General features: G+C 38.7%; 1 protein-coding gene across 5 annotated transcripts in view; it reads left to right on the forward strand.

Moving 5' to 3' along the window:
* Positions 1-15,261, forward strand: part of LOC127450642 (brain-specific angiogenesis inhibitor 1-associated protein 2-like) — a 165,509-nt gene that overhangs the window by 63,444 nt on the left and 86,804 nt on the right. For all 5 annotated transcript variants that reach the window (XR_007899012.1, XR_007899011.1, XM_051714906.1 and 2 more), the window contains exon 3: positions 118-204. Coding sequence is in view for 3 of the 5 variants with exons in the window: in XM_051714906.1 (XP_051570866.1) it covers positions 118-204 (87 nt within the window). In the remaining 2 variants the exon portion in view is untranslated. The remainder of the gene's footprint in view (positions 1-117; positions 205-15,261) is intronic.

Consider the following 15,261-nt stretch of genomic DNA (forward strand, 5'->3'; position numbering starts at 1 on the left):
CCTGAGAGCAGTCTCATCCTTATCATGGGCCCTTTGATCATTGAAGTACCTGTATCACTGTTATAACAACAGATGAAAAAGTTTTTCACTAACATTTCTCTTGCCTCCATCTTGCAGGTGTGACGTTTGCAGCGAAGGGTTATTTTGATGCTCTGGTGAGAATGGGCGAGCTGGCCAGTGAAAGTCAAGGATCAAAAGACTTGGGTGAGTCCCACTGTCCTGTTTTTGTCCTGTCCTCGTATGATCCGCCGTAAGGGAATGGGCGAGTTGTGTGGCTTGATCTGAAATGACTCCCTAAAACACACTATAATAAATCCACATCCTTAAAAAAAAAAAATAAAAAAAAAATAAAAACTTGCTCCGTTTATTTGAAGATATTGAAAAAAAAGGTACATTTTTTTTTTTTTTTTTTTTTTTTTTTTTACATTTTAGCATCTTAAGTAAATTTATCATGTTTTTAGAGTGTTTGTTTTTTTTTTTTTTTTTTTTTTTTTTTTTTAGGCATTATTCTTATAGGAAAAAATACAAATATTCTTAAGAACATAATTATTATTTTTTTTTGCAGTGCAGCAATGTACTGATGTTGCTTTCACTAGGTGCAGATGTCAAGTTTACTGGGAATTTGCACCTGTGAAAAGCTTTTTACTTTGTACAGTGAGTACCTTTTAAATCTGACACATTTCAGACGTAATTTATGTATGTCTAAACTACTAAAATAATTACTTATTACTTCACTTGCTCAATTTTACCAGTTTGCAGAGAAAATGAAGTCAAAATGCTGACAGCAGTGCTTGGGAATTCATTTGCTATGCTGCGTGGAAACAAGGCGGTGCATTATTTATGAACAGTGTAAAAAGCGGAACTAGTTTGAGTGCTCCAGACCTGCCCATTTTAACTTCTTGAAAGAGCTTTTCACTTTCTGCTACATGAATACTTTCAGAATTGTTAGTTGGTTGTTTGTTCTGCCAAGTGTGTGTGTGTGTGTGTGTCTGTGTGTAACCTTAAAGATGCTTGTTGCAGATGGGAATCGACTAGAGGCAGGGAAATTATTTCTCGTTTGTATCCTTGGTACGATCATGTCCATTGAACTTTCAAGCCTTCTGGGTGCATGGACTGAACCTTTCTTCAAGCTGTTAGGATTCCCATTCCCATTCATGGCTACTTTCGAAAGGCTGTAAATAGAAAAAGATGCTTTTTGCCACCAGATTGATGTAGTTACTGCATCTATTCTACATGTTAACCAGCCAAACCTTGACCCCTTGACTTCTGACCCACAAATGGAAGCCCTGAGTGAATATAGTCAACTTTTGTTGGAGATATCGTGAGTTTCTAATGACTGTTGCTCAGGACATGAAAGCAGCATCTACATAATTTCATTTACACTGGAAGTTTGTGGACTAAGGCGGAATAAACGTCCCCCTCATACCTAAAGTAATCTACAGATTGCAGTTCACCTCTCATTTGAACTCAAAAATGCTATTAGCACTTGAATCCCACTCTCTCTGTCTCTCTTATGCTCTCTCGATGAGAGTGAATCACATTGAGATCTGTCGGTCACAGCTGCAGTGATGGATGCCTCAAACGCCCCCCTGGATATATAACACAATTCAGCCCTTCTCTAGTTACAATTCATATACAAACAAATAATCTGCTGTGTTTATGTGTGAAAGAGAATCCCTTACTGAAATTTACCACGGTAACAATATATTTTGGTAAGTCAATACAACTTAAATACTTCTATCTATACCTTTTAAAGAAAATAACTTATTCACACTTAACGGATATGACTAATTTTATCAATTATTTAAATTTCTACTCTGAAAATACTAATACTGTTCTCAAAAAACAAAGACAACACAGTTTAAAGTCAACATATAGGCTGATTTATTCCTTAAATAAAGCTCAACTCAGCAAAAAAAAGAAATGCCCCTTTTTCAGGACAATGTATTTAAGATAATTTTGTAAAAATCTAAACAACTTTACAGATCTTTATTGTAAAGGGTTTAAACAATGTTTCCATGCTTGTTCAATGAACCATAAACAATTCATGAACATGCACCTGTGGAACGGTCGTTAAGACACTAACAGCTTACAGACGGTAGGCAATTAAAGTCACAGTTATAAAAACTTAGGACACTAAAGAGACCTTTCTACTGACTCTGAAAAAACACCAAAAGAAAGATGCCCAGGGTCCCTGCTCATCTGCGTGAACGTGCCTTAGGCATGCTGCATGGAGGCATGAGAACTGCAGATGTGGCCAGGGCAATAAATTGCAATGTCTGTACTGTGAGGCACCTAAAACAGTGCTACAGGGAGACAGGAAGGACAGCTGATCGTCCTCGCAGTGGCAGGCCACGTGGAACCACACCTGCACAGGATCGGTACATCCGAATATCACACCTGCGGGACAGGTACAGGATGGCAACAACTGCCCGAGTTACACCAGGAATGCACAATCCCTCCATCAGTGCTCAGACTGTCCGCAATAGGCTGAGAGAGGCTGGACTGAGGGCTTGTAGGCCTGTTGTAAGGCAGGTCCTTACCAGACATCACCGGCAACAATGTTGCCTATGGGCACAACCTCTCGCTGGACCAGACAGGACTGGCAAAAAGTGCTCTTCACTGACGAGTCGCGGTTTTGTCTCACCAGGGGTGATGGTCGTGTTTATCATTGAAAGAATGAGCGTTACACCGAGGCCTGTACTCTGGAGCGGGATCGATTTTGGAGGTGGAGGGTCTGTTATGGTCTGGGGCGGTGTGTCACAGCATCATCGGACTGAGTTTGTCATTGCAGGCAATCGCAGCGCTGTGCGTTACAGGGAAGACATCCTCCTCCCTCATGTGGTACCCTTCCTGCAGGCTCATCCTGACATGACCCTCCAGCATGATAATGCCACCAACCATACTGCTCGTTCTGTGCGTGATTTCCTGCAAGACAGTAATGTCAGTGTTCTGCCATGGCCAGCGAAGAACAAGAACTGCAAGAACACAGCAAGAACTGGCAAATCTGGTGCAGTCCATGAGGAGGAGATGCACTGCAGTACTTAATGCAGCTGGTGGCCACACCAGATACTGACTGTTACTTTTGACCCCCCCTCCCTTTGTTCAGGGACACATTATTCCATTTCTGTTAGTCACATGTCTGTGAAACTTGTTCAGTTCATGTCTTAGATGTTGAATCTTTTTATGTTCATACAAATAAATTCAGCAAAAAAAGAAACATCCTCTCACTTTCAACTGCTTTTATTTTCAGTAAACTTAACATGTGTAAATATTTGCATGAACATAAAAAGATTCAACAACTAAGACATAAACTGAACATGTTTTAGTTTCTTAGGTGTCTCACAGTACGAACATTGCAATTTATTGCCCTCGCCACATCTGCAGTCCTCATGCATGCCTAAGGCACGTTCATGTAGATGAGCAGGGACCCTGGGCATCTTTCTTTTGATGTTTTTTTTAGAGTCAGTAGAAAGGTCTCTTTAGTGTCCAAAGTTTTTATAACTGTGACCTTAATTGCCTACCGTCTGTAAGCTGTTAGTGTCTTAACGACCGTTCCACAGGTGCATGTTCATTATTCGTTTATGGTTCATTGAACAAGCATGGAAAACATTGTTTAAACCCTTTACAATAAAGATCTGTGAAGTTATTTTGATTTTTAAAAAATTATCTTTAAAACACAGTGTCCTGAAAAAGGAATGTTTCTTTTTTTGCTGAGTTTATTTCCATAAATTGCATGAAAGACACTTCTCTGAAAGATGGCTTACACTCACAACAAACTTCATTGACTTGGCCTTATGTTGTTCCAAACCATGGGACAAAAAGGAAGTTATCTAGCATAATGTCCAAGCTGCTCTTTTCCACAGAATGAAAATAAGGGATTACCACTGCTGTCCCTATAGACCTCATCCACTTTCATTTTATGGAAAAGAGAAGCTTGGACATTGTGCTAGATTACCTTTTCTGCTCAATGCAAAGAAACAAAGTCATACAGGTTTGGCAGTGTGAGTAAATGGTGATCGAATATTCATTTTTGGGTTAGGGTGAACATTTTTTACTCAGTCTTTTCACTGGCCAACAGTTTTGGACTGATTTTGTCCTGGCCTATTGCAACATCACCTTCTACACAAAGTGAAAGTATTCTTCATGCCTGCAGGATAGTCAATTTGCAGTCTGTACTCAAATCCAAACAAAAGACACAGTGTGTCTGGGTAACTTCCCAGGTCATCAAGAACAACGTCTCGGAGTACTTTTATGATGGAAGTCAATTGGAGGTGTAACTGGGCTAATCCTGGCCTTGGACATTCTTCAGGAATGACTATTCCCACAGGCATCTGAGCGAAGTTCTCTGTCACAGTCCTGCATGTGAACAGCAAAGTTGGAAGTTATATTTCTCTAAGAATCAATTCCTTTTCATTTCCAGTGACTTCAAATAATGACTTCAGTAAACACCTCCTCCTAGTAAAGAACACACTGCATAGCCTGCTAATTCAAAAAGAGAGCTGGCTTGCCTTCTCACATTATCATCATGTTTTACAGATGCATCCTCAAGAGTGGACTTACTTCATCTGTCAGAAATAAACTTGCAGGAAAGCAATGGGGTTGTGAAGATGGCACAATATTACCATAACTCCACCCGATTGTGCAATAATTATTTGTGTGTATGAGCTTGGGCCAGGTCCCATGTTCCAAAACACAGCTAGCAGCTAAAGCTGGATTTTCCTGCTGTCTGCATTTATTGTCTGTAGGGTTACTGTAGTAGTTTGCTTAACATATGTTATGTCTGCACTGTAGTTTCCTATCTTGTTTTCCCCCACTGCTCTGCAGTGCATTAAAGGAAGTTCACCCAAAAATTAAAATTCTCTCATTATTCACTAATCCTGATGCCATCCCAGATGTGTATGACTGTCTCTTCAGCAGAACACAAATGAAGATTTATAGAAGAAGATAGAGCTCTGTCAGGTCCTTATAATGCAAGTACACAGGTGCCAGCACTTTGATGGTCCAGAAGTCACATTTAGGCAGCATAAAAGTAATCCATGTGACTCCAGTCGATCAGTGAATGTCTTCTGAAGTGAATCGATTGGTTTGTGTAAAAATAATATAGATAATTAAAACGTTTTAACTTTTATAAAGCACTTCCTGCCAGCAGTTGAGGCATCACGTAGCTGTCGTATGACGCAAACGCGTCGGTGAACATGATACACGAGAATTCTGAAGCGGCGCTTATTTACAACTGAAGAATGAATGTCATGTGAGAGTTCGGCCATTTCAAACAGCATCAGAGCTCTGGACAGAAGTGCCGACTTAAAGTTCATTTATTGATTGACTGGAGTCGTGTGGATTATTTTTATGCTGCCTAAATGCGACTTTTGGACAGTCAAAGTTCTGGTCATCATTTACTTGCATTATAAGGACCTGACAGAGCTCTATCTTCTAAAAACCTTCATTTGTGTTCTGCTGAAAAAAGACAGTCATACACATCTGGGATTGCATCAGCGTAAGTGAATAATGAGAGAATTTTCATTTTTGGGTGAACTTCCTTTAAGAATGACAATAAACATGACTTTGATTTTAAGCAAATCAATTTATTCAAAATTGGATCCAACAAAATTATATACACTTGCAAAACGCAGTCGAAAGAGTCCTGAGTGTTTTTCGCCAAGGATAATGGGAAGAACATGAACCACAACAGTTTGCATTGCAGCGACATCCTGTGTCTATCAAAATGGAGATAAAATAACACATTTGCTTTTATACATTTACCATAGGGAGTAATAAAGTGTCTGTGACAAATGACTTTGGTTGAACTTATGGCAAAAAATATACAGTATTTACAACTCACAAATTTGCACGGACAGGTTCAAACATGTATTAGGTAAAATAAGTCTATGAATTCAATTAGTAGAAATAAAATGCAAGTTAATATTCATAAAATATTTCACCTACCTTTGTATTAACCTGGTGTAGAAAGTTTGAGAGTGTTTTGTCAAGCATTCCCTTTTTGGATTTGATACAGAGTATGGTGGTCCAATGACCCAAAGAAACACTGCTGTAGATTTTTTAGATGCAACTCTTTGGAAATCTGAAGAAATAAACCATCCAAATCATGCAAGGGACAAACCAAGTTCAAGCCAAACTTTTAAACAATGCCACAATGTGTTGACAATTCGTCATTGACCAATTCACCTATATGTCTCTGTTATATGACTCTCCTATAAATCTGTGCTATTTCTTCTTATATAATAATGTTCACTCAAAACAATATATAATTTTAATTTTCTTTGGTAAATAGTTGTGAAATAGGTGGTATAAATGTACAGTCAGTTGGTATTTATCACAAAATAAACCCCTTCAAGTCAAGCTCTTATCCCGTGTTGGGCAAGCTACTGAAAAAATAAAAATGGGGCTAGTTAAGCTACCAACTACTCAACAGAAAATTTAGTTAACCTCTAAGGCCACTAAGTGTTTTGATTACTCTTTTGGTGATAAAATGTCTTAAACTGCAATAGTCGTTCACAAGCTGCACACGTGTTGAACTTACTAAAAACCTTCTTCATCACTGGCAAACGATTGGATGCATTACCAGGTTTGGTTTACATTGAATGTAGATAAATATCCACTGCAACCAATGTTATAGTTTTCTGTGTTTTCAAATATTCCGTTAGTGTGCTGGCGGTGATGAAGGTTTAAATTATTCAACAGCGTGAGCTTTGAGTCATTCAAATTGAATCGCAAACCGATTCAAAGCGCTTTGCTATCACGTGTGTCCAATTCATTATAAAGAACCGACTCGAATGATTAAATTGTGAATCGGACATCTAAATTTGCGACAAGTTTACCAGAACTCTATTTTGTAAGGGCATTCAGGCTACGTTTGAAATAGCGTACTAGCATACCACTTTTACCGCTTCTGCTGTATATTGTCCACAGTATGCACATTTTGCAAAGTGCTCTACTTGACCATTCATTTCTAGTGTGACAAATGGACCGCAAGTAAAATCAGCCTCAAAAATTTTTTAAATCACTGTCATGCACGGCCTTGAGTAGCTCTTATTGCTTTCATGAAACGATGGCACATGGTACCATTGTTCAGTAAATTACATTTATTGATTATAATAGTCAGAATAAACTATTCTATGTAGTATATGTGCCTAGTAATAGTTCATAAGCCTAACTGCAGTCTGTATACAGTTACCAAGCAACATAGCAATTCTATAAAGCATTAATATAGAATGTGCAGTCACAAATATATCTATTTATCTGCATTTACCTCTGCATTTATGTGTATGTATTTGTGCATTTGTATTTACATCCCCGTTGGTAGTGATCACGTTCCTGGCCTCCCGCGATAGTGATCTCGCCTTCGGTAGCGATCTACAGGGGTACTGCACCGGTTGTACCGGGGGGTGTGGGTGGTAGAAGCGATCGCCGCGGGGCCTGGTGTGTCCAAACACCAGGTGTAGCCTCTTCAGCTTGCATTGATTTTTAAATGGTTTAAACTCAAATGGCATTGAACTTGTTAAATTATTGCACTTAAATATGCACACCAGAGCGATAAACAACCTGGAATCATGTCTAATGGTGTAACAGTCAGTCACACAAAGTCCTCTTTGCAACCTGAACTTTTTCAGAACACAGCACAGTGAATGAAGCCCAACACAGGTGTTAAGAGATACATTTGTAAAAATGAAAGTGGTTTTAACTTTACTTGGTGTCTAAAAATGTGGCGATCCTGTGTGAGATACTGAAAGAAAAAACAGTGATATTCGGCGCAAGAGTCAGATGTCCGTCAAGCACGTGTTAACAGTACATAGATAAACAGCGCAGACACTTAATCACCCTATACTTGAAAAACTGACCCAAACCTGGCCGGAAAACCCGATGATTTGTCAGAACTTAGGTCGGGTTAAAGACTTCTATTGCACGTGTAGAATAACCGAATAGTGATTTTGGTATGCAAATAGTGGCATGTCGAACGGATAACCAAATGTCAACTATCCAATATCTCTAGTAAATATAGCAAAGACATTTTTAGTGTGGACGTGGCCAACAACAGCTTCGCAGAGCCGTTTTTATTGTCGGAACTCAGAATGTTTTTTCAAAGTTTTCCTGAAAAGTCCACCTACTCGTGAGAGCAGGCCTCCCAAACCAACTCAAACATGCACATACTGCTGTGTTTAGCACAGTCAGACTGTAGAACAAAGCGTCATATCATATGGCACTTCTCTCTGCTCTCTATGAAATTATAAACTGGTAATTTCGACCATGGATGCACTGCAACACCGCTGTGCCTGCCAACCCCTGGGGATAATGTCGGGGTTACTTCACTTTGCTCAATGCAAGCTGAAATGCAAGACTTGTCATTTAGTGAAAAATAGCTTCATTTGTGCTATGGTTAGGAAATATCCCGCGTGGTGCATTCATTGGAACAGGACTTCATGTGGGCAATTTGCAGCCCGATGTATATGTCTTTCTCTGTTAAGAAAAAAACAGCCATGGGGATTTGGTTCGAGACAGACTAAAAATAATTTCTGCCTACACACGCTCCTATCCTTCACTTCATTCCTTGCTGTTTTTCTGAAATGTTTCTTTCTCTCTCCCACATTAAAAGCCACACATTTTCTCGCATGCACACACACGTATAAACGGAGTCACACATTCGTAGTTGATCCTGGGCAAATATCGTGCCTCTGTATATGATGTCCTTGGACGCACAAAGCGTTTGCAGTGGAGAGTGCTCTATTCTCATCTGAATCTGAGCGAGGCGTGAGTGAGTGTATATATACACACACACATACTCCCTCCATTACTCCCCCACTCCCATACACTCCCACGCACACTGGTTTGTTTAGGATAATTTTGCCCGTCACCATATCTCCCACTCATATCCTCCCACCCATTTTCTCTGTGTATGTTCACTGCCTGCATTACATCATTGTTATACTCTCACCCTTGCACAAGCAGACAGCAATTGAATGGGCCTAAGACGACACATCACAACACGGTGTACTCCCAATTGTAGCATCGTGCCACACGCACAAGGTTACATTTGTATTCTCACCGACTGTTTCGGTATCTTGTCAATGACGTATTAAATCAGGTTAATGTCACATGCTGTTTTTGTTGGGTTAGATATGCAAAAATCTGGTCAGTTCCATTTAAATTATTTTCAGATATATGCAATAGAGTGTACTGTTGCTTCTTGAATAAGTCTAGCAATGAACAGAAATTGAGGCAGCATCCTTCACTGCTTGTGATATACAGTAGTTGCCATGAGAACAACGCTTGTCAAAATTTGCCTCACTCGTTTTGATGTTAGGCTTCAATTTGATGTGATAAATGAAATCATTATAATTCTTGTCTGCTCTATTTAAATATTCAGTTTCGGTTTCCAGATAAATTATGACTGACTGATTTGATTAAAATCGCGCTACAATGTTCTGCCTTGAGCCCTATTCACAAATACAGCGCCAAAGTGACCGCAAGTCATTCATTTTCAATGTGAGTTGACAATTTAGGGTGACATGATCGACAGTGACTGGTGGTGATAAAATTGGTGTGTCCAGCAATGCGAAAAAGCTGAGAAACGTTTAACTGCACTAATGAGCAGCGACTGAGTGAAAACATTGGAGCTTGTGTGATCCTTCTCATGTGAGCCCACATATTGAAGGTGATTTAATAAGAATTGAGGGAATGACACAAAACCATGTCAGAAGTTGGGGCTATCCCAAGTAGTTTTGATTCATGTATTGATAAATGTTTTTCTTGTTCATTACACTATTTGATGCATTTTGCACTGCAATGTACACTCACCGAGCGCTTTATAAAGAACACTATGGTCCTTACATGGACTTCTGCTGTTGTAGCTCATCTGCCTCAAGGTTTGACATGATGTGCATTCTGAGATGCTATTCTGCTCACTACAATTGTACAGAGTGGTTATCTGCGTTACCGTAGCCTCTGTCAGCTCGAAACAATCTGGCCATTCTCCATTGACCTATCTCATCAAGGCGTTTCCATTCACAGAACTGCCGCTCACTGGATGTTTTTTGTTTTTGGCACAATTCTGAGTAAACTCTAGAGACGTGTGTGTGTGTGTGTGTGTGTGTGTGTGTGTGTGTGTGAATCCCAGGAGATCAGAAATACTCAAACCAGCCCATCTGGCACCAACAATCATGCCACGGTCTAAATCACTGAGATACATTTTTTTTTTTTCTTTCCCATTTCTGATGGTTGATGTGAACATTAACTGAAGCTCCTGACCCATATCTGCATGATTTTATGCACTGCATTGCTGCCACATGATTGGCTGATTACTGTAGATGATCACATGAATAAGTGTTCATAATAGGTGAGTGTACTGTACATACAAGTGCTTTCCCCTGCAAAATGTTCATTTTTTACTGACAAGAAAATGGTTTTATTGGCAAATTATATCATACATTTGTTATTCCCTAATGTGTCCTATATGACATCTTAGTGGCAGTACTTACCATTTGTCATCGAATTTTCAAAAGCTGTGGCCAGTTTTGTGGCCCATCAAAAACGTCATGACATGCCATGCCGCAGCGGCTTGAGGTTGTCTACAGTGGATGCATCAAAGCTGCACATTATCTCGAATGTTCAGTTACTTGGACCATTCAACTGTAAGCTTGTAGATAAACTTCAGCAATAGTAAACATTGCATCCTACTTTATTCTTCAGAAATTCAAACTACTCGCCTTGTGGCTGAAGTCACCTTTTAAAGCTAATTTGCTCTAAATTGTTTGGGAAATGTTTTTTTTTTTTGTTGTTGTTTTTTATTTCATTTTCATTTAAAAGGGGTGCTTTTGGCTTATATTGTTTTATAATGTTTTATTGTTAAAAATAATGTTGATTCACTCACTTCAGTTTCATAAAAAAATGACATCAAATTGAATTGAGAAATATTTAATAATATTTAAACAAAGTTTTATTAATTAAAATGTGCTAAATATTACACAATTAAATTTAATGGAATTTTGTGAAATTTGAAATGGGTAAATGTTATAAATTGGCTAATGTGTGTGTGTGTGTGTATATGTATACTCTGTGTGTGTGTGTGTATGTATGTATGTATATATATGTATGTATGTATGTATGTATGTGTATATATATATATATATATATATATATATATATATATATATATATATATATATATATATATATATATATATATATATATATATTTATTAGTGTTGGAATTCTCTGGTGTTGTACCAGAGATGGTAAGGAGGAAGAGACAGACCACTTGAATTTGAGACATTACAACACGCATTATGGAGGCTGTAGGAATCCTCTCATTGTTCTAGACTGCACAAGCAGAATAGCTTGACCAAACTGAAAAATAGTTTTGGACAGATTTCAGCTATGGTATGCTGTGAGCTATGATATTGATATTTTAATCCTTGTGTGCTAGTGGATGCCTATTGACTGGATAGAAAATAGTTGTTGGGGGTGTTGTCCCTGCCAATATTGGGAAAAACTGTAATGTAATAAGACTCATCAGTTCTTAAACCCATCTGAGCAGCAAATGATTTGAAATTATGATAGTTTTAATTCCCTGTCAGGTCTGAAGCACTTTCCCCAGTGGATCAAGTGGCCAACAAGATATTGATGCAGGAAGAACTGACTGACTATGAGATCTTCAGATATTTTGTTCTCCAAGTAAGATAGCGAGATACAAAATTACGCCTGTCATTACCTTAGTTTGAAAATAGAGGAATAATATGAAAGAGAATATAAGTATAACCAAAGAACACATTTAGGCAAGCATTACTATTGCTATTTTGCTCAATAGATTTTTTTTAAACCCTTTATCCCCAAGCATTAAACTGAACTCATTCTGCACCGTTTGCACTGTGAATGTGAATGATTCCTAAAATCTGTGTACAATTACTTTTCTTAGCGATCTGACTTAAAATTTTACAACAATAAAACATTCCAAAGTCCCATAGACTTGCATTGATGGATGAACCAGAACATGATGTATAGGGACCAGAGCATCATAGAGACTTGGGGGTGGACCCCTATTACTTGGACTAGTAAGCAACACCCTAAAAAACACCTGGCAGCTCCCTAGCAACCACCCAGAACACCCTAGCAACTGCATAGCAACTAGGGCTGGGTACTGCCAACTAGTGCACAATACAATACACAATGTACAGTATGTTGTGATTCAGTACATTGCATCACAATATGATAATTGGATTGTGACTTAAAACTGGGCCAAACGTGCAAATGACACCCAGTATGTCCTTGAGAGAAAGTGAATCTGCTGGTTTCAGTCTCTTTGTGCGCAGTTTTGTCCAATGCGGCGATATAGCGAAATTAGCAATAATGAACCCTGTTGTAAATTTATAATTTAATATTTTCATAATGTTCCAAGTTGGAAGGTCCCCAATATGATTTACAGCATTAGTTGAGCAAAATGGACATTATAACTGAAATATACCCAAATGAATCAGAACTGAATCAAATCGAATTGAGAATTTGTGAATCGGAATTAGATCAAATTGGTAAATCTGTATCAACATCCAGATCTCAGATATCTCAGAACTTCTTGGCAACTGCATAGCAACACCCTGGCAACCACCCACAACACAACAGCATAGCATCATGGCGGCAATTGCGCTCACGTTTGCTGCAGAAAATATAACAATCTAGTTATAATTGATTTTTTTGATGTTCGTAGATCAGAAATCAGGGAGGAAACAGGTTAATGATGGCTGGTAATTGGTTGCTAGCTAAGAGGCGTTCTGTGTTGTTTGTTCAGGATTGGAAGTGTTTTGCTCAGTCACACTTATTTAAACGGAACATAGACAGAGCACTAAGCTAACTTCTGACAACCTCTCACTCTCTCACCTGGACCTGTCGGAATGAGAGCAGTAGAGCTCTTTTATTAGCCATGTACTTCAGTCCCAGGAGCGCTGCTTTTTCTTGCTCTATTTCTGAGAGCAGTACTGCAGGCTGGGAGAGATGGGGCCCACACACACTCCCTCACCTTGCCCTTGATTTGCTGTCTTGGCATATATGTGGTGACACAGACACACATGCCTGGGCTCTCTTGATCCATACTGGGTGAAAACATATCACATTAAGTCTAGATGTTGGCAATATATCAAATAATAACGATGTTGTCGCGATAAATTTTACTGCCAATATAAAATTCAGCAACATTGTGAGTATTGCAGTGATTTTGATTGGCCATTTGGTTTCCTAAAGAGCGTGCCATTTATATTATTTTCAAGATTTGTCTCTGTTGTGACTTGGGAGTATGAGACCGTTAAGACATGGATGTTTTAATAGTGTCTCTGATTTAAACTTCAGTTGCAATAAAACACAAATCAGTTCAAAATGTCCATTTCAATTAATCTATTAAAAACAATTAGTTTGCGTCATCACAAAAAACTGTTTACGTAGGTCTCTGTTCCATTTTTCACATATTACAATGTTTTAGTAAAAATAAGAAGGTCAATACTGGTGTTGATTACGTAGGTGATAATCCACGGCTAGGTGTGCGTTAAACTATTTTAATGCACGACGTGGAGGTGCGGAGGGTGGAGGCGTATAACACACACCTAGCTGTGAATTATCCTGCTTATACCATGGTCACTTGCCAGCATTGATTAGTTACAGCTGTCATTGATTTTTACAGTGCAAATTTTGACTGCAAGAATAACAATAACGGTTAACTTTATCTACAGTTCGTTAGCTCTAGAGTTCTGCCTGTTCTAAATCAGACACGGAGATAAAGTAGTGCGATAATAGTACAGTTTTTTTAGAGACCAAACACCATTTAAAAACAGTGGATTTCAATACTCAATCCAGAAATAACAATAGCTAAATAATTTAGAAGGGTTGACACTCCTCAGAATATTCAATTCTCCTTGAGTTGACAATGATTACTATTTTTTGTCATTTTCACATTGAGGACAAATCAGCATTGCTGATGTGACAGTTATAAAAGTAGCACTTTTCATGAGGAGAAAAAAATAACAAACCTGCACCCAGATCGTGATGCACGATTACAAAACAGCAAGAGGTTATGAAATAGTTTCCATCCATTCAGATCTTCAGTCAGCGATGCGTGATAGCGGGGCACCATGTAGCCGTTAGCTCTAGCAGCACAGGTTAAGCAGTGCAGATTATGTTTTCATATTACAATATAAATTGTTTTGCCTCGTCTTCCCGGACAGTGAAAGACACATTTGATGGGTCCTGGCTACCTTCTCTCCCCCTCCGTGCAAAAAAGATGAATATCAAACCATACTTTCCTCACAACCACTATGGGTGATAAATACAGGGCTGATGAACACTGTTGTCTTTTCCATGTTTCCTGTAGCACTTCACAGTTGAATTTAAGACTACACTGCATGACTTGATTATGTTGTTTTGTGATGTGACCGTTAATCCCAGCTCTGAGATTATATTTGTGTCCGGAAGTCATTTGAACTATATTGCCAAGCCCTAGTTAAGACTGCCATAGGTTTCATAGAGCTCAGAGCTGGAATGGATAATAAGCTTGCTGCAGCCCCGTGAAATTAGAGGCTTTCTGCTTTTCATCTGGTAGTGCTTTATTACAGAGATGGCTTCCTCTCAATTGCTGTTATTATAATATGTCCTTTCTTTATAATTTTTTCTTTCTTTGTTGCCTTCTTTCTCCACCCACTTGGTGGAAACTTATGCTGCCTTCCATTTAAAACCATATATGGGGTATTCCTAACTGATACTATGGGTCTGTTCCAAAACTTAGTGAGCTGTCTTGCTGTCTCCTGCCTACATAGGCAGCTGCCATCTATGACAGCATCCTTACTCAAATGATGCCTCATAAGATAGCGATTTGGAACACTCTGCATCGGTGGCAATTCCACACGTCTTTCAAATAGCGCTCCTCACGAGCAGCGCACGAGATACGCAGCTTGCAACAGATTTCAATACAGTTGACACGAGATGAAAGACACAATCCTCTAATGACCATAAATATGCATGGTACACACATTTTGGGTAAAATAGTCCGTTTTCTGTGATATTTAGAAAAAAATTATCAATGCTTTTTTGTATTGAATGGATTGAGTATATTTATAATCTCAATTTCTCTCACTTTGCCCGCCATCTTGGATTTATTTTTCCACTGAGCTCCTCACGGTGCATATTGGGATCGCCTACAAAAGGATACAGTGGATATAAAAAGTCTACACATCCCTGTTAAAACAGCAGGTTTTTGCGATGTAAAAA

This window comes from Myxocyprinus asiaticus, chromosome 13, assembly GCF_019703515.2.
Source record: "Myxocyprinus asiaticus isolate MX2 ecotype Aquarium Trade chromosome 13, UBuf_Myxa_2, whole genome shotgun sequence".
Taxonomy (NCBI): Eukaryota; Metazoa; Chordata; class Actinopteri; order Cypriniformes; family Catostomidae; genus Myxocyprinus; species Myxocyprinus asiaticus.